The 26,135-nt window shown below is 38.4% G+C and overlaps 1 protein-coding gene across 1 annotated transcript; it reads left to right on the top strand.

Moving 5' to 3' along the window:
• The first annotated feature begins 1,138 nt into the window (after positions 1-1,138).
• gpi.S (glucose-6-phosphate isomerase S homeolog) lies at positions 1,139-26,135 on the top strand. The gene is given in 18 exon segments (NM_001092296.1): positions 1,139-1,347; positions 6,524-6,614; positions 8,193-8,261; positions 11,360-11,479; positions 12,353-12,436; positions 12,513-12,659; positions 13,158-13,229; positions 15,673-15,717; positions 15,814-15,867; positions 17,365-17,425; positions 17,503-17,546; positions 18,409-18,561; positions 18,656-18,785; positions 20,148-20,224; positions 20,681-20,809; positions 24,027-24,102; positions 24,183-24,249; positions 25,673-26,135. Coding segments are annotated over 18 exon segments (1,662 nt in total). The 5' UTR covers positions 1,139-1,228; the 3' UTR covers positions 25,797-26,135.

Here is a 26,135-nt window from a genome sequence, read left to right as displayed (position 1 = left end):
TCGCATGTAGGACTCAATATACCCCACAGTATATGTGCGTGTGACTCTTTCTGCAACCCTAGATGTATCCCAGGGTGCCTGCAATTCTAGATTGATGTTCCCTTGTTGAGATAAAAGCATTTCTCCTAAACATGTTTTATATGCAGGGGCTAGCCAAAAACATATCACCTTTAAACCATTTTCTCTTTTTGGTGTCACTGGCCCTGTAAATGATAACCCAACAGCCAGCCTCGTCTCCTATTTTAAAAAAAAAACCCTGCAGTATATATATATAATACACAAAAGCCATGAATATCTTGTAAATTATATCCTTATAATACACAAAAGCCATGAATATCCTGTAAATTATATCCTTATAAACGGTGAGTACTGATGTCATCAGTTATAAACGGTGAGTTCTGATGTCATTTCTGTCACATGACTCATTGAAATTTGTGTATTATAATAAATAAAGTACCCCCAGTTGAAAAATATGAGGATATTAGAAGTTACCTCGGAGTTCCATGACCTGTATAAAAACACAGGAAACTCTCGGTAACTTATAATATCCCTATATTTTACAAGAGAGAGGGGGTACTTTATTCACTATATAAACAGTGCGTTCTGATGTCATCAGTTATAAACGGTGAGTTCTGATGTCATTTCTGTCACGACTCACTGAAACTTGTGTATTATATTAAATAAAGTACCCCCTGTTGCAAAATATGAGGATATATTAGAAGTTGCCTCGGAGTTTCATGACCTGTATAAAAACACTCTGCCTTCGGCCTCGTGTTTTTATATGGTCATGGAACTCCTCTGTAACTTCTAATATCCTTATAATTTACAAGAGGGGATACTATATTCACTATATACATTAGGAGTGGTACTGACTGAGAGTAAAAGAGGACTGTAGTCCAGCTAGGCACGATAACAACACTAGAGTTCATGCGACGTTATGATTCTCTCCATTCCTCACTTGGTTTTTGCTGCCTCTGAGAGCAGATTAATACCGCAACCAATGAAGGGCGGGGTTTGATGCGTGGGGAAAGGGCTGGTGCCAAATGAAGAATCCTATTGGTCAAGTTTGGACCACATGTTGCAACCCTGAATGGGCGTGACGCTCACCTTCCGCTGTCTCAGAGCGATCAGTATAAGAGCTGCTGCCCCTGTCTCGCTGGTTCTCCTCTTCTAGCTTCTGCTCGTGTTTAGTGCAGCGCTGAACTTCGCCCCTAGTATAAGCCCAGCAATGGCACTCACCTGCGACCCAGTGTACCAGAAGCTGAGTCAGTGGTACGAAGCCCACCATGCCGGCCTTAACATGAGGCAGATGTTTGAAGCTGACAAGGACAGGTTCAGCAAATACAGGTAATAGTGCTGTGAAGGCGCAAGCTCTCTTCAACACGGCATCGGTGTGGCCAGGGACATGCAGTGAGTCAGCGCTCTATTTCCTGCTTGCAGACGGCCATGTTTTGTTCTGGAACTGAAGGAAGAAACAGAACAGTGATTGGCCGGCTGCGGCTTTACTCGGTTCATGTAGCAGGAGAGGGTGTAGCGGGGTGGTACCCAGCCTTATTGGCAGCTGGTACTTAGCTCTAACTGTCATCTCTGCCTAGCAGGACCGTGACCTTCATTCACCCTTAGTTACTACGTGCGCTGCTGCACATCCCATCTCAGCTTTAGGAACCCATTATTTCCCCAAAAATAGTCATTGCTTCTTGATGTGGTGAACCGATGCTCACTGCACCTGTAATCTTGGGCAGCAGCAGATTACTGTACTTAAAGGGAAACTGTCATGGGAAAACATATTTTTTTTTCTCCTCAAAACGCATCAGTTAATAGTGCTGCTCCAAAAGAATTCTGCACTGAAATCCAATTCTCAACAGATTTTTTTATATTCAATTTTGAAATTTGACATGGGGCTAGACATATTGTCAATTTCCCAGCTGCCCCTGGTCATGTGACTTGTGCCTGCACTTTAGGATGGAACTACTTTCTGCAAGGCTGTTATTTCTCCTACTGAATCAGTCTCCAAACTGAATCAGTCTCAGTGGGACATGGGTTTTTACTATTGAGTGATGTTCTTAAATCTACCAGGCAGCTGTTATCTTGTGTTAGGGAGCTGCTATCTCGTTACCTTCCCATTTTTCTGTTGTTAGGCTGCTGGGGGTGATATCACGCCAACTTGCAGTAAAGAGTGACTGAAGTTTATCAGAGCACAAGTCACATGACTGGGGGCAGCTGGGAAATTGACAATATGTCTAGCCCCATGTCAGATTTAAAAAAATTGAATATAAAAAAACATCTGTTTGCTCTTTTGAGAAATGGATTTCAGTACAGAATTCTGCTGGAGCAGCACTATTAACTGATGCGTTTTGGAAAAAAACCTGTTTTCCCATGACAGTATCCCTTTAACCTTTTCCACTTTTAAGTCATATTCAAGCCTTAAAAGGGGCTGTTCACCTTCAAATTAACTTTTAGTATGATGTAGAGCGTGATATTCTGAGACCATTTGCAATTGGTTTTCATTTTTTTTTTTTTTTATGATTTGTGGTTTTTGAGTTATTTAAGCTTTTTACTCAGCAGCTCTCCAGTAGACCATTTCAGCCATCGGGTTGCTAGGGTCCGAATTAGCCTAGCAACCATGGTCTGATTTGAACAAGAGACTGGAATATGAATAGGGGAGGACCTGAATAGACAGATGAGTAATAAAAAGTAGCCAAAATAATAAATGTGTAGCTTTACAGAGCATTTGTTTTTAGATGAGGTCAGTGACCCCCCATTTGAAAGCATAGAAGAAGCCAGAGAAAAAGGCAAACAAGTCAAAAACTATAAAAAAAATAAAAAAATAATGAAGACCAATTACAAAGTTGCTTTGAATTGCTATAAAATACTTTTAAAGTTACCTTAAAGGTGAACCACCCCTTTAAATCGATGGCTCTGCTGCTTTTGGACTTCTTACAGAATGCCCAACTAAGGCTAAACATACTCTAGTCTCCAGGACGATGTGCAAGTTTGACAGGTCTGGACTGGGATTCGCTATAGGCCCTGGCATTCAAAATACAGAGGCCAAAGCAGCCCCCACCAGCCCAATACATAGTGACGGTCTATGGCAACTTACAGCAGCCCCTCTGGTATTTGCCAGAACCCACAGATGTGGCCAGTCCGGGCCTGATGTTTGATTAGTAGCACTAGTATGTATATTCTATCATGAATTGCCATAGTCTGTGTGTGTTCTTTACCCACAATTCAATTGTTAGAGCATAAAAACCAGAAAAACCGAATGGAAATAGTGAAAATTGTTAAAGGGGCGGTTCACCTTTAAATTAACTTCTAATAGGTTATAGAATGGCTGATTCTATGCAACTTCTCAATTGGTCTTCATTATTTAGTTAACGTTTTTGTATTATTTGCCTACTTCTTCTGACTCTTTTCAGATTTTTGAAGGGGGTCACTGACCCCAATCTAGAAAACAAATGCTCAGTGAGACTACACATTTGTTATTGCTACTTTTTATTACTCTTCTTTCTATTCAGACTCTCTCCTGTTCATATCACATTCTCTTATTCAAAATCAATTCATGGTTGCTAGGGTGACTTGGCTCCTAACAAACCGAAATTGCAAACTGGAGAGTCTCTGAATAAAAAGCTACACAGGTGTGGGACCTGTTATCCAGAATGCTTGGAACCAGCGGCTTTCAGAAGTGGTGTTTGTGAAACCCTTGCAAACCTGGAGGGGAAGTGGTGGCCAATCATATAATTTGTGTGTGAGAAAATGACTTTCCTTGATATATTTATTTAAATCATTAGTTATCTTTGTCCCTGCTGAGCAGAATCCCTGAGTTTGATCAAAGGCAGCTGTTAGAATTGATATAATCGTTGCTAATATCCCACAGATACTGCTGAGAAATGTATCAACTATGGGGCCCATTTACTTAGCTCGAGTGAAGGAATGAATAAAAAAAACGTCGAATTTCAAATTTTTTTTTTTGGCTACTTCGACCATCGAATGGGCTACTTCGACTACGACTTCGAATCGAAGGATTCAAACTAAAAATCGTTCAACTATTCGACAATTCGATAGTCGAAGTACTGTTTCAAAAAAAAAAAACTTCGACCCCCCTAGTTCGCCACCTAAAACCTACCGAAGTCAATGTTGGCCTACAGGGAAGGTCCCCATAGGCTTTCTAAGTATTTTTTGGTCGAAGAAAAATCGTTCAATCGATGGATTAAAATCCTTCGAATCGAACGATTCGCACTAAATCCTTCGACTTCGATATTCAAAGTCGAAGGATTTAACTTCAGCAGTCGAATATCGAGGGTTAATTAACCCTCGATATTCGACCCTATGTAAATCTGCCCCTAAATGTAGCAAATTGTAACAGTTCAGAATCTGCTCCTGGATCACTGAGCTGTCAGACTGAGTTTTGGGATAAATAAAAAATAAAAGGTGGAAAGCAATTGGGGAAAAAAAGTGTTTTGTTTGTTTATGGTGACCTATCTGAAAACAGCTGAACTCGAAGTGGTGTTTGGAAGGTGAACAACCCCTTTAATATTCTAGTCTCTTATTCAAATCAGTGCATGGTTGCTAAGGTAATTTGGACCCTAGCAACCACAGTACTGAAATTGCAAACTGGAGCTGCTGAATAAATAGCTAAATAACTCAATGTCAAATAATTATAAATGAAAACCAGTTGCAAATTGCCGTAGAATATCACTCTCTACATCATATTAAACGTTAACTCAAGGGTGAACAACCCCTTTAATGTTCTGTCTGATAGTGGATCATTTATATAATAAAGTTCCAGTTGCTTTGATTCCTACAAAGAGTCCTTATCTCTTGAATACACACTGTGACAACAAAATATTTGTATTCCATGTGTTTATTCTACTTCAAGGGGAACTAATTGTAGTGTCTATGAAGGTCCAGTCTTCTTAAGAAGTTCTTACTTTCTTTTATATGGTTTAAGCTGAACCAATATCTGTCTTGATGTAAACATTAAATAAGCCCAGTAGGATTGTTTTGCCACTAATATGGCTTCATGCTGTTTAGTTATAATCAAGTACAAGCACCTGTTTATTTTTGCAAAGGAAATGGAAATTTTTAAAAATTAGAAATATTTGCTTTAAATGCACTCTATGTAAGATGGCCTTCCTGTAATTCCGTATAGGGGATCCCATACCTGTGTCTGCAGCTGGTTTAAAAAAAAAAAAGCCAATTGCTCATTGCTAAGGGTTACTCCACAGGTGAATATTTGCCCAGTCATGATGAATACGCCCTAGTCGTTCTGCCACTGTATGTTTTAACTTATTGCTAAACGCATATCTGCATTGCACAATGAGATTTTTATTTGCTAAGAAGCACACTTGCCTAAATTACTTTTGTAATATGTGGTGAAGTGTTGCACATTCATTAGCAGTTACCCCCACTTTCTCAACAGTGTTTAGGAAAGGAGGAAGTGCTGAATTTTGAACATGGGGTTTTCAAGCCCTTTCTGTGGCTTATTGTGTTATTTTGTTTTAGTAAGAAGTACTGTATATTGAAACTTGCCAACCTACCGTTTTACTTGCCTACTGAATTTTTATCCACTATGCTGACAAATCAAACTGCGCTGAATACAGAAGTAACCTCATTCTTTCACATTCATATTTAAAAGTTAAGAAAATTAAAGGGATACTTTCATGGGAAAAACATTTTTTTTTTTTAAAATGCACCAGTTAATAGTGCTGCACCAGCAGAATTCTGCACTGAAATCCATTTTTTTTAAAAGCGCAAACAGAATTTTTTATATTTAATTTTCAATCTGACATGGGGCTTATCATGTGCTCTAATAAACTTCAGTCACTCTTTACTGCTGTACCTCAAGTTGTCGTGATATCACCCCCTCCCTTGCCCCCCAGCAGCCTAACAGAACAATGAGAAGGTAATTGGAGAGCAGCTCGATAACACAAGATAACAGCTGCCTGGTAGAACCGCACTCAATAGTAAAATCAAGGTCCCACTGCGACACATTCAGTTACATTGAGTAGGAGAAACCACAGCCTGCCACAGTTCCATGCTAAAGTGCTGGCTCTTTCTGAAAGCACATGACCAGGCAAAATGACCTGAGAAAGCTGCCTACACGCCAATATCACAACTAAAAAGAAATACACTTGCTGGTCCAGGAATTAAATTTTATATGGTAGAAGGAATTTTTTGCAGTGTAAACAGTGTAATTTAGAAATAAAAACTACATCATAAAAATCATGACCGAATCCCTTTAAGGATTACCATGGACCATGGGCAGACTTGCAGTTCCATCCTACAAGTCAGAAAGTAAAAAAAAAACCAAAACTATATTCTGTGACAATCACATGACTACACCGTAAAAATAAATGTTCTGATGATGGCTGTGCTATGCAGCAACTTGTAAATTGTGTGTGTTACCATGAACTTTTCTCTGTGTGTCTCTACAGTTATGACCAATGCTCTACTTTTTATCTGATTTAGATTTCTGGTTCTAAAATGAGAGTACGCTTTGCTTTTTGTCATCCCCCTTCTGTAGTAAAACACTTGTGACTGATGATGGCGATATTCTGCTTGACTACTCGAAGAACCTTATTAATGAAGATGTCCTGAAGCTTCTGATAGAACTGGTAAAGCACCTGTATTCATCAGCAGTATTAGTCTTTTATTATCATTGTCATGTATTTAAAGGAGAATTCAACCCAGTAATTTGCATCTCCCCTACCCTAAATAGGCCTCCTTCCCTCTGGCCTACCTGACACCCTGGGCAAATGCCCCCAACTTTCTACTTACCCCTCCTTGCAGGTCCTGTCCAGTGTAGTTCACAGCAGCCATCTTGTCTCCTTCAGTCTACTTCCAGTAGTGATCGGCTTTTTCGAGCGCATTTGGAGGAATCTTCTGTTGTGGAGCTACTGCGCATGCGCCGAAGGTCACAAAATATGCAGGGGAAAAAATTGGAAATTTTTGTGACTTTCGGCGCATGCCCAGTAGCTCCGCAACGGAAGATTCCTCCAACTGCGCATGCGCCCGACAATGCCGATCACTACTGGAAGAAGACTGAAGGAGACAAGATGGCTGCTGTGAACTCCACTGGACAGGACCTGCAAGGAGGGGTAAGTAGAAAGTTGGGGGCATTTGCCCAGGGTGCCAGGTAGGCCAGGGGGGAGGAGGGCCTATTTAGGGGAAGGGGGATGCAAATTAGGGGATTGAATTCTCCTTTAAAGAATGCCAAAATATTCTGCAGCTGTTGTATGATAAATATTGTACAATAAATGGGTGTATACATTAGACATACAGGACGCACAAAACCCAGCGATAACCAATAAAAGGGGCCCTGCCCAAAAGAGCTTACCGTCTAAAAGTAGAGGGGGTTAAGACACAAGGTGTGGGATATAGTGCATACTGAAGTAATGATAAAATGGATAAAGAGATCTTTAGGAGAAAGCCAGAATAAGGAAGAGAATTCCAGAGCATGGGTGCAGCTCATTTTAAGTCTTGAATGCGAGTGTGTGAGGCGGTAATGAGAGGAATTGAGGAGCGTTGCAAGGGGTTTGATGAGTTCAAAGCTGTAGAGTGGGGCAGAGTTATGGACTGCTTTGAATGTGAGGATCAGTGACTTCTTTTTTTTTTTTTTTTTTGTATGGCAGTGGAAGCCAGTGCAGGAATTGGCAGAGGAGGAGCAGTTGCAACCACTTTGGGGAGGGAAAATGCTAGTTTTGACTTGAGGAAGTGCGGGGAATTTGAATCTTCTACCTAGATAAGAGTACCTGGGAAACTGCCCACATGGTCAAGGAATTGGGGTATTTCTGCCCAAAACTTGACCACTTTGCAGGTATTTCACAGGGCATTTAAATAGAAATACTGTAGCAGAAAGGTAGGAAAAGACCCAAGTTAAGAACTCTCGGTTGAGTTCAGGAGAGGAAAGATAGGTATAAGTATCATAGTCTAGTTAATTTTCAATGTGTGTGCGCAAGTTTAATTCTTTTGTTCAGTTAACAATTCCAGTTACATCCCTTAATTTTATATAGCTTTTTAGGGTGTAGATTCCAACAAATATCTTTAAGTTTAAGTTCTGACAGTGTAGATGTTTTAAACTTACCTTAAGGATCTCCGTTATTGCTGAAGAACACTTAATCTTAAAAGGGACTTAAAACCTAAATGATCAACCTGAAATAGGCTTGAAATGATTTCCAGTTTTGAATTTACAGGCCCGTTCAAGAGGTGTTGAGAGTGCAAGACAGAAGATGTTCTCTGCTGAGAAGATAAACTTCACTGAGGTACAATCCGTAAACGTTTTTATAAATAATTTTTTGTTTGCAGTGACTTGCAAATAATTTATAAATTAAGCCTTACATCTATGATGTATATCAAACTGTTATAGTAATACATTGTTAGTCCCTACCTTGGATTATGTTTTTATCCATGTTATAAATTCTGTAACTTTCATCGTTATGTGTAGTGTTAAAAGGAGACGTAAACCCTAAAAATCATATTTATATACTGAACTTATTGCACCAGCCTAAAGTTTTAGCTTCTCAATAGCAGCAACGATCCAGGACTTCAAACTTCTCACACAGGGTCACCATCTTGGGAAAGTGTCTGTTACACTCACATGCTCAGTGGGCTCTGGACTTTGAGCAGTTGTTGAGAAGCTAAGCTTTGTGCATGAATCTTATTTAACATTTATTTTGACAAGGAAAAATGGTTGGACGCACAGGCCAACTATCATGGTTTCCTTTCGACTGTGGAATTAGGTTTGTCTGTGCTAAATATAATTTTTTTTATGTATTTTATTTCTGTAAGTTTATTTCAGCTTTTTTTTTTTTTTTTTGCACCCTTGTTAAAGATAAGCCCAAAAAGGGGGGGTATATTTTTCCTTTTCTATGAACCTCCTTGCACAGATATAATCCAAACCAAATATTTTTTCCTCCAGTGAAACCCTTATGGGTGTGTATTGTTTTTTTTTTTTTCTTATGTTAGAGCACACCTAAACACAGCAGCTAATTTATCCCATTATCTTGTTTTATTGCATTTGTGTGTATCTTTACAATCATGGTTTTGGTCAAATATACATTTGCTTGTGCTGTATAACCTGTGCACCAATATTTTTAAGCAGGAACTCTCTTTGATATAAAATGCACCAAAACTATAGTGGATTCTTAATTAATTTTCTAAAATAGGTCTCTTTTTTTTTTTTATTTTTTTTTTTAATAACATGCAGTGACCCCTTCTAGGCTACTGCCGGGTCTCAATGCATTCAGATCCAGGCACGCATGCACGTGAGCCCTGTATGACGGTTCATGTTTGGCATGCATCCGTGATTTAGCTGGATCTGCACATATCCAGGTGCACGCATATGCCTTGCCTACCTACTCCTCCCAGCAGGCAAGCTTGACTGGTCCCAGCAGTGCAAAAAAAATAAATATTAAAAGAAAATAAATAGAAATTTTAAAAAATCCCTTGATCACACTGGGCTATAACCTAGTGGAGCCTGTGCATTAATCTGCCCCATGTCTTTTGAGATATAAATGTTATTTTTTTCAACCTAAATTAGTTTTTACCTTCTGCAAACAATCCATGTTTGGGAGTAGTGCATTAAACATGGAAGCAACTTTTACATGACCACATATATTAGGCATTTTCTGCTGACTGGCACCCAGGTGGCAGCCATAACTGTTCCCATTTAGCATACAACCCAGTGGTCCCCCACCTTTTTTGCACGATGGACCAGTTTTAAGTAAAAAAATTTTTTTCGCAGACTGGGGGAGAGGGACAAGATGCATGGACGCATTTCAAGCTTACAAAAAAACCTGTCTAAACAGTATTGATGCTTGTTGCGATCAGCTGATTTTGGCCCTGTCTGCTGGTTTTTTTTTCTTCTTCAGAATCACTACTAATCTAGTAGTATGTAAATAAACTGCTGTGTAGCCATTTAAAGGGGTTAAGGTTCTGTTAAATAGCAGCTAAGCTCCGTAGAATGAGATTCTACAGACCTGATCTATTTTCTGCTATTTAATTTAGCCCTATTCCAATTGCCTCCATTGCTACATAGCAGCTTGTTTGTATACACAATAGTAGTGTTTCAGAAGCAGACACATCTGCTTTACTTGTGCAGGCAATGACACGTTATATTTGTATTATTTGAAAAACAATATATAAAAAAAGTTTTTTTGGTGTTACTGTTCCTTTAGGCAATTTAGCTTTAAAAGTATGACTTTGCAGAAAGCTTCTAATAATGAAGAAGGTGAGAGCCTTGGAGTTAAAAACTTTGCTAGGAAGGTTGGGGAAATAAATCTATCCATTGTTTACCAATGATGATAATGTAACTTGTCTTGGCAAGTAGGCATATATTTTGCTAAATCTTTTGGGTGTGGTTTTGTTTTAATAGTATAATAGGGTTCACATGTTGGACCTTTGCTGGTTGTAAAACTACTATAGGAGCATGTTAGGTGAAACTGTTAAAACATTTTGTTTCTGCCTTTTAGCCATTCTGGATGCATTTTAAAACCTCTTAAAGGAGCGATGTACCTCCTTGAAAAACATTTGTTGAATCAATAGGGTTTGTTATACAAACTTTGCTTTGTTTACTCATGAAAAATTTGTGGTTTGTTTCTTGAGCTAAGAAGGGAGATTTAACGTATTCCATGTTTTTATCCTTGCAAATTATATAATTAGTTTACCATTGCTCGGATAATCTCCCTGAGACGCCTGTTTATCCAAAACAGTCACAACAAATAGGTTAAGGGAGGCAGTGGTATACAGTTAATCTAATTATCAGCATTCACTGATATCTAAACAAATGGGGCCCTTTTGGTTCAACTCTTCCTCCACAGTGACACCAATTGAATGTTGCCAACTAGACACATCATAGCACAATGTACACACATATTACACAGGAAAAGTTAAAGTACATACCCCCATATGTAATAAAAAGGCACTAAATTTGCCTAGGGGCAGTAACTAATAGCAACCAATAGGATGTTTGCTTTAAAACAGGTGACCAGTAAATGCTACCTGCTGGTTGGTTGCTATGGGTAACTGCCCATGGGCAAACTTAGTGTCTTTTGTTACATAACCCCCTAAATTAATGCAGTACGCCAAGAGGGTTATTTACTAAACTCAGAATGCAAAATTCACGAAAAATTAGTTTGTTTTCTTTTTAAATAAAATCGGACATTTAAAAAATCATTTTTTTTTCGGGATTTATTAAACCCCGAGAATGGTAAAGTCAAAATCAGAAAAAAAAATACAGACTTGTCGAGGTTGCATATAAGTCACTGATAAGGTCTGTTCCATCTATTAATCAATTTTTAGGTATCTACATTATTATTTGCTTTTATATCCTTCCAATTTTTACTAATGTCTCTTTGCATAGAACCGGGCTGTTCTGCACATTGCTCTTCGCAACAGGTCAAATACACCAATCCCGCTGGATGGTAAAGATGTCATGCCTGAAGTTAATGCAGTCTTGGAGAAGATGAAAGCTTTCTGCCAGGTATAGATTTTGGGTGCATAACATATCATCTGTATTACATTTTGCATTTTAAAAGAAAGCTGTTAAAAATCTATTTGACATAGCTGCTTTAAAATGCTTACAAAGTTGGCTTTTTTCAAATATATTTTTAAAGGCATTTGGATGCAATGTTCATCATTCCTTCCTGTCCTTAAAGTGGACCTGTCACTCAGACACAAAAAACTGTATAATAAAAGTCCTTTTTCTAATGTTTATACGGTCATGGGAAAACATGTTTTTTTAAAAACGCATAGGTTAATAGTGCTGCTCCAGCAGAATTCTGTACTGAAATCAATTTTTCAAAAGAGCAATCAGATTTTGTTATATTCAATTGTGAAATCCGACATGGGGCTAGACATATTGTCAGTTTCTCAGCTGCCTCAGTCATCCATTTAAAGCATTCATAGCTGTTTAAGCTCATTTAAAAATCTCAGCTGTCAATCAAATATTGTCTGCCCCTCATCTATGCCTTAGGCATAGAGGCGGGGCAGACAATTACTTTTTTTACTATCCATTCAGCACTTCCTAGATGTCACTGCTCTTCACACATTCTGTTCACCCCGTTCTGTTCACTGTTTAATTGTGTAGCCAGGGCATGGGGATGGACATCAGGTCCCCCATTCTGGTGCACAAACAAGATTCTTGTTTGTGCACCAGAATAATAACTTAATAGCCGTGTCCACAAAATGGCCCCTGCCTACTTGCTATAATTAGGACATCCCAGACTGAAGGAAACGAGATTTAATTTATAGTGTAATTAAAGTTCATTTTGCTTGACTGATGTGATAAAATAGGATTTTGAATAATTTTTTTGGCTCCCCTTTAATGTTTTTTTCTCCTTCTAATTGCATTTAGAAAGTCCGCAGTGGGGACTGGAAGGGTTACAACGGAAAAGCCATTACTGATGTGGTTAACATTGGCATTGGTGGCTCTGACCTGGTGAGTTCTGTAAACCTTTTTTTTCTCAAAATTCTGCATGTAATGATCTGACTCTTAACCTCCTGGTATTTTTCAGGGACCTTTGATGGTAACTGAATCGCTAAAGCCCTATTCTAAAGGAGGACCTCGTGTGTGGTTTGTATCGAACATTGATGGCACTCACATTGCCAAAACTCTGGCTGAACTGAACCCTGAAACTACACTCTTCATTATTGCATCAAAGGTAAACTCAAATCAAATACTTTGTATTTGTAGATTTTACATTTTTAAAATCCGCCATGTCCTCCCAGCCTTGCCATATGAAGCGTGTCCATATTTATTTTGCAGCCTCTTGTTGTTGCTACAATTTAGCATTTATTTCTGCAAATGTGTAATGACTTGGCAGTTCTAAGCTACTTTTTTCTGCCACTGCTTCAATTTGTATACTGGGCGAGGCACTTTGCATAAGTTCAATTACAATCCTGATTATTGGTAGGATAACTTTGTATGCTGGGTTTTCGTTTGGAGGGGTTGAACTTGATGGACTTTGTCTTTTTTCAACCCAATCTAACTATGTAACTATGTATCTTACTACTGGCATGGGATCCATTATGCGGAAATCCATCCACAGATTTGTGGAGAACAAGGTCTTGTTTCCTTGTCACCTTTTTCCCAGATCCACAACATTTCTATTAAGCCTAACTGAATATAAATTGTATGTTATTTTTGTTTCCCTTTCTAGACTTTTACCACCCAGGAAACCATAACTAATGCTGAAACTGCCAGGGAGTGGTTCCTGCATTCTGCCAAAGATGTGAGTATTTTGAGAAAATAAAAATATACAAACCTGTTATTGGGCTGCTGATGATGGCAGAGAAATACAATTTTTTTTTTTTTTGCCGGTGCCTCCTTTTAATGCCAGGTCAATTACGTTCAATTAAAGTACATTTTAATTTAGCCTTAAATGTTATATTATTCACAGTGTAGCCTCTGCCTAACAGTTGGCAACCTTGTCCTGAGAGCTCTGACTGAAGAGATATTCTTATGTGCAGTTTTCCTCACCCCCTAGTTGCCTGACAATTCAGATCTGGAGTGGAGAAGAACCCATGCATTCTGCACATATATCCCAGGGCTCTCGCAGTTAGTCAGTTCCTGTCACTGCAGCTCTGTTTATCAGATATATTGTTGGCTAGTGGGTAGAATTGGCTTGCTTATAGTGAGAGCAACACTAGAATGTATGTATTAAAACAAATTACAAAAATCTTAGATTTAAAAACACTAACCTTTTTCTCCAAAAAAGGCCAACTTTCCCTTTGATAATTGGTCATTCCTTTATGCAGACCTAATTGACATTGCAAGGAAACCTACATGTGAACGCTCTAACACTTTGTCATGTTATAAAATCAGATCACTTATTTTGCTTACTGTAGTATAGCATTGAGTAAAATAAGAGGTGTTGGAATAATAAGTTGCATGTAAAAGTTTAGTATACCCCCCCAAAAAAATAAAATTCACACTTCGGGACTTTTACCTTATGCACCACACATTCCATTTTCCACCCACCTGTTTGTGGCAATGACCTTCATTTGAAAGCTGAAAAACGCAGATGAGATTGAAAATAATTCACAACTATAAGAAAAAAAAAAAAGTTAAGCATATGCCATTCAATAGCATTATAGAAGTTAACCCTTAAAGGTAAACTACACCTTTCAAAAATACTCTGCAATTATATTTTTTTTGATAGGACAGCAATGTAACTACATTTGGCAAGTGCTAGGACAAGCCTGTGGTTATCTCTGTTCTGCCTTTTGAGCACAAGCAGGAATGACCGTTTGAATAATATTTATCAGGGTCTGAATTCTCAGTGTGGCCTTCTGTCATTCATTGTCCTTTATTACAGAGTTGGCAAAGCGGCAGCTCCATCTTCATGTGCAAGACAAGCTACATAAAGCCTTCTGAAACCAGAAGGTATTTACTTGCCTCATGCCATACACAACACTGCCTTTAATATCACAAACAAGAGATTAAATCTCACATCAGGCATTGTGGGAGGAGACGTGCAAATCGCTCCTTTATGTAAATATTTTCTCTACTTCGCTACTCCAAAAGTCCTACACACTCAGAAGCCATGTTCTGATTTTAGAAGGCTTTATGTTGCATGTCTCGCACGGCTTTTTGGCTTCGTTTAGCCGGCTCACCCTAACCAGGCTAGGTTCTCTACTTTCACTACTCCAAAAGTCCTACCCACTCAAAAGCCATATTCCAATATCTTGTGCTGATGAGATATAATAAGATCAAAACAGACTGTCTGGAAGTTTGGTTGTAGGCTCCGAACGATTTGGTTATATATGTGCTATAAAACCAGTGGTTCTGGATGCATAGTTTGCCAAAGGGGCATAAAGGAGTGATTTGCATGTCTCTGCCCATGATGCCTCATGTGCCTTGTTTGCTGTATTTAGGCAGCGTTATCTATATGGCAAGTAAATACCTTCTGTTTTCAGAAAACTTTACATTATGTTGCATGGCAATAAAGGCTAAAAAGACGGAAATGTCTCACTTTGACATTTAACATTCCATTTAGTTACAGATAGGGGGTTGCAAGCAGGCTGGCTAACCTCTCCTGTTCCTATTTCAATCTGCAGCCTTATGTATAACCTTAAACTGATTTTTGCTGGCATGCATTTGGAAACCAAAAGCTATAGCTGTCTAATTGTGACCAATAAAAAAAAAATATATATATATATTTTTCAATATATATATATTGAAAAAGGATTGCGGCACTCACAGGGTTTTAGTGAAAAAACAAAAAATGTTTTATTATTAAGCCTCAACGTTTCGATCCCCCACAGGGATCTTCGTCAGGAGCAAAAACGAAGATCCCTGTGGGGGATCGAAACGTTGAGGCTTAATAATAAAACATTTTTTGTTTTTTCACTAAAGCAGTGAAAAAGGATTGCGGCACTCACAGGGTTTTAGTGAAAAAACAAAAAATGTTTTATTATCAAGCCTCAACGTTTCGATCCCCCACAGGGATCTTCGTTTTTGCTCCTGACGAAGATCCCTGTGGGGGATCGAAACGTTGAGGCTTAATAATAAAACATTTTTTGTTTTTTCACTAAAACCCTGTGAGTGCCGCAATCCTTTTTCACTGCTTATTTCCCATGCTGGCACCCAGGTATTCATTATATAGCATTGGCAGAAGATACCATCCAAATTTGTTAGTACATTTGTATTTATTTCTGCACAATTTTTTCCAGGCATCTGCAGTGGCCAAACATTTTGTTGCCCTGTCCACCAATGCAGTGAGTATTTACCTTATTTACTAATTTCTATTTTGTTAAGGAAGCAATTTTATATATTTTTAATATTAATATATACTTTTCCCTCCTTCTCTCCAGCCTAAAGTTAAAGATTTTGGAATAGACACCGCAAATATGTTTGAATTCTGGGATGTAAGTATTTCATTTGATTGCCCTGTATCACCTTGAATTTTGGCAAAAATTCCTTTCCTGTTTACGCTCTAGAAGATGTGTATTAAAAGCAGAACAAAATCCCTGTGGCAAGGCCAGTTTATACTTTATTCAGATAAGGCTCAGGATTTCCCTCTGTCTGTAGCTGGCTTTCCTCCTTGGATGGGCCTATATTGATATTAAAAGGAGTATGGTAGAGATAAGGGATTAAAGGAACAGTTCAGTGTAAAAATAAAATCTGGGTAAATAGATAACCCATGCGAAATAAAAAAATGTTTCTAATATAGTTAGTTAACCAAAAATGTAATGTATAAAGGCTGGAGTGACTGGATGTCTAACATAATAGAACACAACTTCTTGCTGAGTTAGTCAGCGACTTTAAGGGAGGCCATATGGGACATAAATGTTCAGTGAGTTTTTAATTGAGCCTTGGCATGCAGCTCAGATGCAGAATCAAACAGTTATGACCCATATGCCCCCCTCCCCACCAAGTCTCTGGTTACTGCCTGGCAACCAATCAGCAACCAAGAGAGCAGAAAAGCAGGAAGTAGTGTTCTGGTTGTTATGTTAGACATCCAGTCACTCCAGCCTTTATACATTACATTTTTGGCTAACTATATCTGAAATTTTTTTTGTTTTGCACAGCCTATCTATTTAACCAGTTTTTATTTTTACACTGAACTGTTATTTTACAAGTTGGGACATAGTACATAGTTATGCAAGCTGAATTATGTAAGTAAAACTAATAACATGGCTTTATAAAAGGTCTTGTAATTTATAGCTCTCATAGCTTTTTCTGATATGAAACCCCCAGGATTCCATGGCAGTCAAGTTTCAGGTTGTCCGGTTGTGAAGCAGTATTTGCTGCTGTCTTTTCCATATCATTTTCCTCCCTGCCACATTCTTTACTATGTATTTGAATATGTCATGCAGTATTTCATCTGGACAACACGCTCTTGCAGCTCTGTGCATTTTATAGACAGAAGGGGAAACAGAGCTGCAATGTCTTGCAGGCAGTCTGCAACAAAGTATTGTAATAGCTCATGTGGAAGTGTGGACACTCTTACAAGTCTGTTGAAATGTTCTTGTTTAAACAGCAACTTTTCAGATCATTGGCATCTTCCTTTTTGGCCAATGATTATCTTGGCCTGCAGTTTTCTTGTGATCGCATTATTTAAGTATATTGTATTAAATAGTTTTAAGATGCAGTCCATGTGAGACTTGCTTTAAACATTTCTTAGCCACTTGCTGTACAGGCAGCTGTTGGAAACATGAGCTGCTGTCAGTCCTTGGCTGAGTCTCTCCTGGTTATTCTCAGCTTTTACCTTTTACAGTTTTCAGGAAAGCCCTTGTACTGTAAATGATAAAGGTCAGTGGATCGGTCACATTCTTAACCTCACGGCAACTTAGATTTGTTTTAACGTATTGATTTTTACATGCATAAAAAAAGAATTGTTTTTCTTTCCCATTTCTTTCTAGTGGGTTGGTGGTCGTTACTCTTTGTGGTCAGCCATTGGGTTATCCATTGCACTTCATGTCGGTTGGTATTGATTCCCAGTATGTTCGGTATATTCATGCAAATTACATGATGCTTACTGTATCTATTCTTTCTTGTAGGGTTTGATAACTTTGAAAAGCTTTTGGCAGGAGCCCACTGGATGGTAGGTTTTTGTAGTACTGTTCATATTCATATGGAATAAGGGCTGATATAAGTGCAATGAGCAAAGTGCAATTTCAAGTGCAACCAGCTTGTCTCTTCCCCCCCCCAGAATACCAGTTTCATAAAATTCTTGTGTCATTATTGATTCAAAGAGGTGCTGAATCTGACACAACTGCTTTGCGCCAGTATTTTTCTTTCAAATGTGCAAGTGATCGGTACACCCTATTCTTTTTGCCAACTGCATTGCACCAATTGATGCAGGGCACAGTGGGAACCCTGGAGATACCATGTGGTCAGGAAAAAATGGGAGCATCAGGGTTCCTCTGCATCAATAGGAGCAGCAGTGCCTTAGTGCTAACCTAAAGCAAGAAGTGATTGTGAATAAGCAAGAAGTGATTGTGAATGGCTGCATGAGGTGCAGACTTATTGGACTTAGAAACATGGAAAAATATGAATCTGGTTAGTATTTTAAACCTATTCATTTCTCTAATAACAACATTCACAGAGGACATCACCATTTTTTTAAACACTAGGACAAACCTAATTCTAGAAAAACAAGAACCCATTAAAATGCTTTTTCATTTTGTGGCACTACAAAAAATGTAAATGCGGGAAAACTTGAAATCAGGGAATATAAAATTGAGGTTTCACTGTATTGCAATTTCTGTAAAACCAGTTGGTATATTAAAAACAGTATTTCAAATATATTTCTAAATAGAGTTTTAAAATGTTTGACTTCATTTTTCATCAATGGAATGTTGTGATATAACACAAACACCTCACCTAATGAGTGTTTTTGACAAACTGATCTTTTGCATCCTTTGTCAGAATGTAAGATTTTTTTTTTTTTTTTTTTTTAATAGGACAATCACTTTTACAAAACTCCACTAGAGAATAATGTCCCTGTAATACTGGCCATGCTGGGTATTTGGTACATCAACTTTTATGGATGTGAGACTCATGCCCTTCTTCCCTATGATCAGTACATGCATCGCTTTGCTGCCTATTTTCAGCAGGTAAGTTGGGGGACCACACCAATCCATTTAGCAACTTTAGATTGTATGGCTGAGAAACAAAAATGGTTGCTTTTTTGTGTTTTTATCCTTTCAGGGTGATATGGAATCAAATGGGAAGTATATCACTAAAACAGGGGCTCGTGTGAACTACAACACCGGCCCTGTGGTGTGGGGGGAGCCAGGAACCAATGGACAGCATGCATTCTATCAGCTCATACATCAAGGTAATAAAAGTACAGTTTTTTTGTTTAACTCTTGCCTTAGTTTTGAATACACCTTTTATCAAGATTATGATGTGTTCCAGGCTACAAGTCTGGTATCAATTTTACAGATATCATCTGATAGCGTTTATTTTTAATGCTGATCCATATAAGTAGTGATGGGCGAATCTGACCAGTTTTGCTTTGCCAAAGATTCACGAAAGAGTAAAAATTCGCCAAAGTGCATTTTTTTTTTGATGTGCAACACATTTTTTCACCCATTAGTCTATGGGTGTCATTTTTGTAGCAAGACTTGGAGACAAATTTTGCTCATCACTAGTTATCAGAATGTGGCACACAGGAAGCATAGGGTAGTATGGCACACACATGGAGCATAGGAAAGGCAGAGTATGGCACGCACATGGAGCATAGGACAGACAGCGTATGGCACACCCAGGGAGTGTAGGGCAGGCAGAGTAGAGCAGGAGACGGTGAAAGCTATCAGGACCACTCTTAAAATGAACAGCACATACAGTGACACAATGCTGGTGCCCCTCCAGTAGTTTGTATGAGGTATGAACAATGTGGGCACTTTGCACAGTTTTAGTCTGAGGTATGACCAGTGCAGGGCTTTAGGGGGTGAACAATAGAGGTGTTACAGGTGTGAACAATTTGGGGGGGGGGATTACAGGTGTGAACACTGAACAATGCCGGATTTTACAGTCCGAATTTGAGGTGTAAACAATGTAGGGGCCAGTTAGTAATACCTTTTAAAGTTTACATAAGGTAAGCAGTCACAGTAGGCAGACTTTCATGTGGAGGGCTACACAAAGAGGGGTTGAGGGTTAGATGCAGTTACTGTATAATGTATAGACAGGGCAGCCATGTGCCCATGTAGGTATACATACATACATACATACATACATACATACATACATACATACATACATACATACATACATACATACATACAGCTTACACAAAGTAAAAGTATTCTCTTTTTCATTTTCTTTATCTGGCTTTATTTCTGTGAATTTTTTTAAATAGAATTTGTCATGTTGTGTCTATATAAAGGTGCCCTCCACTATCCACCAGTTTTGACATGACTTCAAGAACAGGAAAGTTATAATTGACGTCTGGCTTGGTGGGTCCAATGTACCAATATGCCATGTTTTGCTAAGTTTGACATGAATTACAACTGGAAATAAATTCTTGGCACAGGGTGCTGGTTGGGCATGTTTCCAAATGTTGGGGAATAATGTTGAATTGCTGCCAGGTTAGCACTGGGCACTTTAGGGGTGCATTACATTTTCTGTAGCTGTTCACAGTTGTTTAATATGTAATGAGGGTGTTTAATCTGACTTTTTTTTTCCTAAATTTGTATAGGAACTCGCAAAATTCCTTGTGACTTCTTGATTCCTGTGCAGACCCAGAATCCAATTAGAAACGGCTTGCATCACAAGGTGAAGTTAGTTTCCGGTTATGTTTAAATTTAGCTGAAGGCCTACTGTGCTGCAATGGAGACTCATTTAAGGGAAGTTAAGACAAAGATAAAAGTTAATGCTATTTGCAAATATGTTTATAATACGTGTAAATGTCAAAAGTAAATGCTTTTCACTCATGTTGTGCTTTAAGCTGAGACAGGTTTACTGGCTTAGTGGAACAAAATCTGTTTACAGAGATCTTTGCCCAGTACACTCCTGTCCCATTAAATAACACATTTGTATACTTACATCAAGAATAGTTTAAAGAGTGGTCAGTTTAATGAACATTCCAGTGGAGTCACTGCATGCATTTTGTGTACATATGAACTCATATTGTTTGTTTGTTTAGGTAGAGAGTGAACCATTTTTTTTTTTTTTTTTTTTTTTTTTGCTGTTTTTTTCTGCAAACTAAAAACTCTCTTGATGTTTTGCTAGATTCTTCTATCCAACTTCCTTGCTCAGACAGAAGCCCTCATGAAGGGAAAATCCACAGATGAGGCCAAAAAGGAATTGCAGGCTTCTGGACTCACTGGGGAAGCTTTGGACAAATTGCTCCCTCACAAGGTAAGCAGCAGTTATTAATGTGATCTATTTAATACAGCATAACTTTAATAACCTTTTGTCTGTGCTGGGGCCTTAAAAAATAATTCTATAATACAGTACAGGTATGGGATCCCTTTATTCAGAAAAATTCTGAATTATGGGAAGGCAATCTCCCATAGATTCCTTTTTAACCAAATTATTCAAGTGTTAAAAAATATAATCTCTTTCTCTGTAATACTAAAATAGTACCTTGATCCCAATTAAGATCTAAAAAAAGCCTTATTGGAGGCAAGCCAATTTGTGGCTTTATTTTATGTTTATATTTACTTGCGTTCTGTAGATCCAAATCACTTTTCCTTTTTTGGAAAAACCCGTATCCTGAGCATTCTGTTGATACCTTTTACTTTATCTTCTACCGGTAGTCAAATGTATGTATATTTTTATTTCTATAGTGCTCCTTGAGGGCAAAGCATTCTACAGCAGAACAATACACAGTAAAACAAGCAGGGGGTCATTGTGATAATAAATACAAAAAAAAGTATAAAAATAAAATTCACATAAATATAAAGTACTGTTAAAATACAGCTTAAGTGCTTAGTGTCAAGGCGACAGAAGGATGGAGGTCCCTGCCCCATAGAGCTTACAGTCTAAAAGGCTAACTTACAGACACAAATCGGGGGATATTAAGTGCTTTAGGTTACAGTGGACCCTGCACTACACTGATGAGCCTAAAGAAAGGCGAAACCAGCCTGTAGTTGGGAATCTGATCCGCTATTATCCTGGCCTCTGGGTGGGTGAGCTTTAGCCTATAGGATAAACCCATGTAAATGGGATTTTCTTGGAGCTTGTTTGGAATTCTTTCCCAGGATTCCTTTTGTTTATTTAGGTTACAGTGGGTAACACTGCCATATACGTTCCATTTAACGTGTTGTATAATTGCTCCAAGAGAGTCTGTGAGTTTAGGTCTGAAGACATTGAGGGAGGATTTTCCCTGGAGAAATTCAGGAATGGCATTCCAAATATAAGGAGCAGTAAAACAGAAGGGAATGATGGAAACTGCATTAGCAGTGGAGGGGGTGCAACCAAGCGGTTACTCTGAGAAGAGCAAGGACTTGGCCAGGAACATATAAAAGGACAAAAAAAAGATGTAGTAAGGTGCGAAGAAATTAAGGGCTGTAAAGGTTAAAATGAAGAGTTTGTAAATTATTCTTTGTTTTACGGGAAGGATAAGGACTTCAGCAGGGGAGGGGCCTGTACCCATTTGGATGAGAGGAGGAGAATTCTGGCAGCGATATTTAATACAAACTGTAGAGGGGAGAGATGGAAGTTAGGAAGGCCAGTTAGTAGAGGATTACAGTAATCTAATCTGGAGAGAATGAGAGCATGCATGAGTGTTTTGGCTGTAGCAGGTGAAAGAAAGTGATGGATTTTGGTAATCTTGCATAAGACAAAAAGTGAGAGGTCTTGACAGTAGTGTTAATATACTGAAAGATTACACCCAGACAGTGAGCCGAGTTGACGGGGTTAATGAGCATGCCATCAATAGACATGTGGGGGAGTAGGAGCCAGGCTTAGGTGGAATGATGATTGGTTCAGTTTTTGTTTGAGTTTGAGTTGGTGCTGGTTCATCCAGCTGGAGATTACTAGGAGGCAGTTAGAGATTTGAGCTTTGGTTTCCGCTGTTAGAGATACTGACACCAGAAATTAAACCTTTTTTTTACATCTATCATAATATTGTCTTTGCATGCTAGATATAATTTTGCCATAAAAGTATTTGCCTGATGCTTTTACATTACTCATCTGATCCCCCATGTTCCTCTATGAGGGGGCTGCCGTATTTGAGCTTCAGCCTCAAGTAACAATTACTTACAAAAGCAGAACTATCAATAAAAAACATGAGCTATAAGTAACTTTTGATGCACATTAATATATTTTGAATATTTTTTTTAGTGTTGGTATCATTTTAATGAAGGGATGGATAAATATATTTGGGTATCAGCATACAAATGAAAATTAAAGCCATATTAGCAGATGAGATCTTCCAAAGACAGAGTGTACAGGGAGAACAACTGACCAAGTACAGAGCCTTGTGACACCCCTACATTAAGTGTAACTGGAGATGAGGTTTTTTTGGCACAAGAGACAGTGAATGAACGGTTAGAGAGGTAAGAAGAGAGCCAAAATGCACCCTGGTTGCAGATAGAAAGTGAATACAGAATTTGTGGTCCACTGTAGAGAGAGTGGTCAACTGTATCAAATGCAAATTATAGGCCAAGGAGGATAAGGATGGAAAAGTGACCTTTGGCTTTGGCAACCTGAAGATCATTTGTAACTATGCACTAGGCAGTCTCCGAGTGTGCAAGCCTGAAACCAGATTGCACAGGGTCTCAGATTATGGGTGTGTAGAACGTTGGTAACATGGGAGAACACAATATGTTCTAGGAGTTTAGACGCAAGCGGTAGAAGTGAGAGAGGATGGTGATTCAACAGATAGGATGGCCTTTTTTAGAATAGGCTTTATGCAGGCCTGTTTGAACAGTGAGGGGGAGGTTCCAGAAGCCAGAGAAGAATTTAAGATGTGAAGTGCCGGAGTAAGCTTGTGTTTAAGCAGAGAAGAAGGCATAGGGTCAATTGAGCAAGTTGTGAGAGAGGAGAACAAGAGAAGCTTTAAGACTTTAGATGTTACAGGATGTAAGGAATTAAGGTATACAGAAGGGGGCTTTGGAAGGAGGAGCTGGGTTGCATTAGTAGAGGTGGGAATCTGATTTCGGATATTTTTAAAGAAATCTGAGGAGAGCGTGTTGGGTTGACCGATACTGTTGATGAGGGATGGAGAAGAGCAATGAGTAATGTGATAATGAAGCTGACACTCATGCTACGTAGTTTGGCAAGTTTGCCTGCTGCAGTTCATGTAACATGGCTTTTTAGCAAACATCTACTGTACTTTCAAACATCTTACGTCTACTTTTGGATACTACTATATTAAATCTGAATGGTTAGTGGTAGGTCGGAAGATTGCAAGGGAGATTGTTCGTCAGACAGAAAGATAAATCTGCACGTCTATGGTCCGCTTAACAGTTAAGATGGCCATAGAGGTAAAGATTTTTTAAAAGATCTTTTTAGATTTTAATAAATAATACATTTTAATAAATAACCCCCTTAGTGTATTTTTTTTCCTGTTTGGTGGGCTTTCTGCATTCATATTTTAATTTACTCCATGACCTTTTCTCTTCTGCAGGTTTTTGAAGGAAACAGACCAACAAATTCCATTGTATTTACAAAACTTAATCCATTCATTTTGGGAGCTCTAATTGGTAAATACTAAACATTACTAAGGGCGTTTTATGTATTAATTTATATTCTAGTTGGCCAATTCTTCTTTTTCTTCCTGCAGCTATGTATGAACATAAAATCTTCGTTCAGGGAGTTGTGTGGGACATAAACACTTATGACCAATGGGGGTAAGTCACCACTATTTCATATGTTACATTCTGCATTATTTGCCTACATTTTTAGGGCAATATGTAGTGCATGGTCGTGTACAGTCTTTTTTTTAAAGAGGCACAGTGTTTAAATAAAATGACTGCAAAAGTTTCCTGAGTTAGAATAAAATAAGTAAATCAGACTTTCCATTCCATTACTGTGTTTATACTGTATGTGCTAAATACACATTTAAGATTAGTGCTCACCTCATAAAAACTCTCTGTTCAGAACAACCCACTTTCTATTCATTACTATGGCAATTTTGGAAGTGTATTTAAAAGAAAAGCATTTTATTTTTCCAATGTATCCTAAAATTTAGTCGGTGATGTCACCATTTATACAAGGTAATGTTGATGCCACATGACATGCAAAATGTAGGAATTATTATAGACTTGACCATGAGGTTCTGTGGTCTTGGTCACGAACGTCCTTCTAATCTTCTAGTCTTTGAACTCTGTTTATATTTTAAGATAAACTCTCTCTCTCTATATATATATATATATATATATAGAGAGAGAGAGAGAGAGAGAGAGAGAGAGAGAGAGAGAGAGAGAGAGAGAGAGAGAGAGAGAGAGAGAGAGAGAGAGAGAGAGAGAGAGAGAGAGAGAGAGAGAGAGAGAGAGAGAGAAGAGAGAGAGAGAGAGAGAGAGAGAGAGAGAGAGAGAGAGAGAGAGAGAGAGAGAGAGAGAGAGAGAGAGAGAGAGAGAGAGAGAGAGGAGAGAGAGAGAGAGAGAGAGAGAGAGAGAGAGAGAGAGAGAGAGAGAGAGAGAGAGAGAGAGAGAGAGAGAGAGAGAGAGAGAGAGAGAGAGAGAGAGAGAGAGAGAGAGAGAGAGAGAGAGAGAGAGAGAGAGAGAGAGAGACTATTTTTTTTAAAACCATTAGGCTGGGGTGCAATGAGGCTGTGACCACAAAATACATACAATACATATAGTCAACTACAAGAGTCCTCTGCACTCAACCCATTATCAATATATTTAAGACAGAGACATTTTGTGCATACTGCTACTGAAAAATGCCTTACCCTTTAAATAAAACAGGGATTGTTTGTCCATATATTGCAATATATTTAAGCTGGCCAACTACATCAAAGTCATCCCATATCTGGCCAGTCCTACACTCACATTGCATCTGATTCATTAAGAATTCTATTGCTTCATTAATTTTTAATTTTAATTATTCATTATTGCTTAATGAAGCAATAGAATATATTGCAATATATTTAAGCTGGCCAACTACGACAAAGTCATCCCATATCTGGCCAGTCCTACGCTTAATTTTCATCTGATTCAGTAAGAATTCAATTGCTTAATTATACATTTTACAAAGGGACTAAGTTTTACCTGCAACTTACTAGCTGTAAGTTCATTGCACCCCCACCTATTATGTATTTTCACTTTACAGTGTTGAGCTTGGGAAACAACTGGCAAAGAAAATTGAGCCTGAACTGGAATCTGATGCAACTATAACATCTCATGATGGCTCCACCAATGGACTCATCAACTTCATCAAGAAGCACAGAAGCTAAACCTGATCAGTTCAGCTGCAAACCTGGTGTTATCGTGCCCTTTTCTTGGCTTTCTGCAAAAAAGCACTTTCCTATTGTAGTTTGTTCTCTTGTAATTGTAACTGTTGTGTGTCTTCTAGTTTGAAGCAGTCTGGGGATGAAGCTACTGTCTAAAGACAATCTGTCTGTCCAGATGTCGGGACAAACATGTCCTGTTAGCCATGCACCCTCAGTTTCCTAAAAACCGAGAATAGTGTCCTTTTAAGTCACCTGAATACCCATATTATTATGTTTTTCTTTTACATTCAATGATTATTGTGAAATGTCTGTTTACATAATTAAAAAAAAAAAAATATGCAA

Source organism: Xenopus laevis, chromosome 4S (genome assembly GCF_017654675.1).
Source record: "Xenopus laevis strain J_2021 chromosome 4S, Xenopus_laevis_v10.1, whole genome shotgun sequence".
Lineage (NCBI taxonomy): Eukaryota > Metazoa > Chordata > Amphibia > Anura > Pipidae > Xenopus > Xenopus laevis.
The sequence above is the reverse complement of the archived record's forward strand: the minus strand, read 5'-3'. Positions and strand labels throughout refer to the sequence as shown.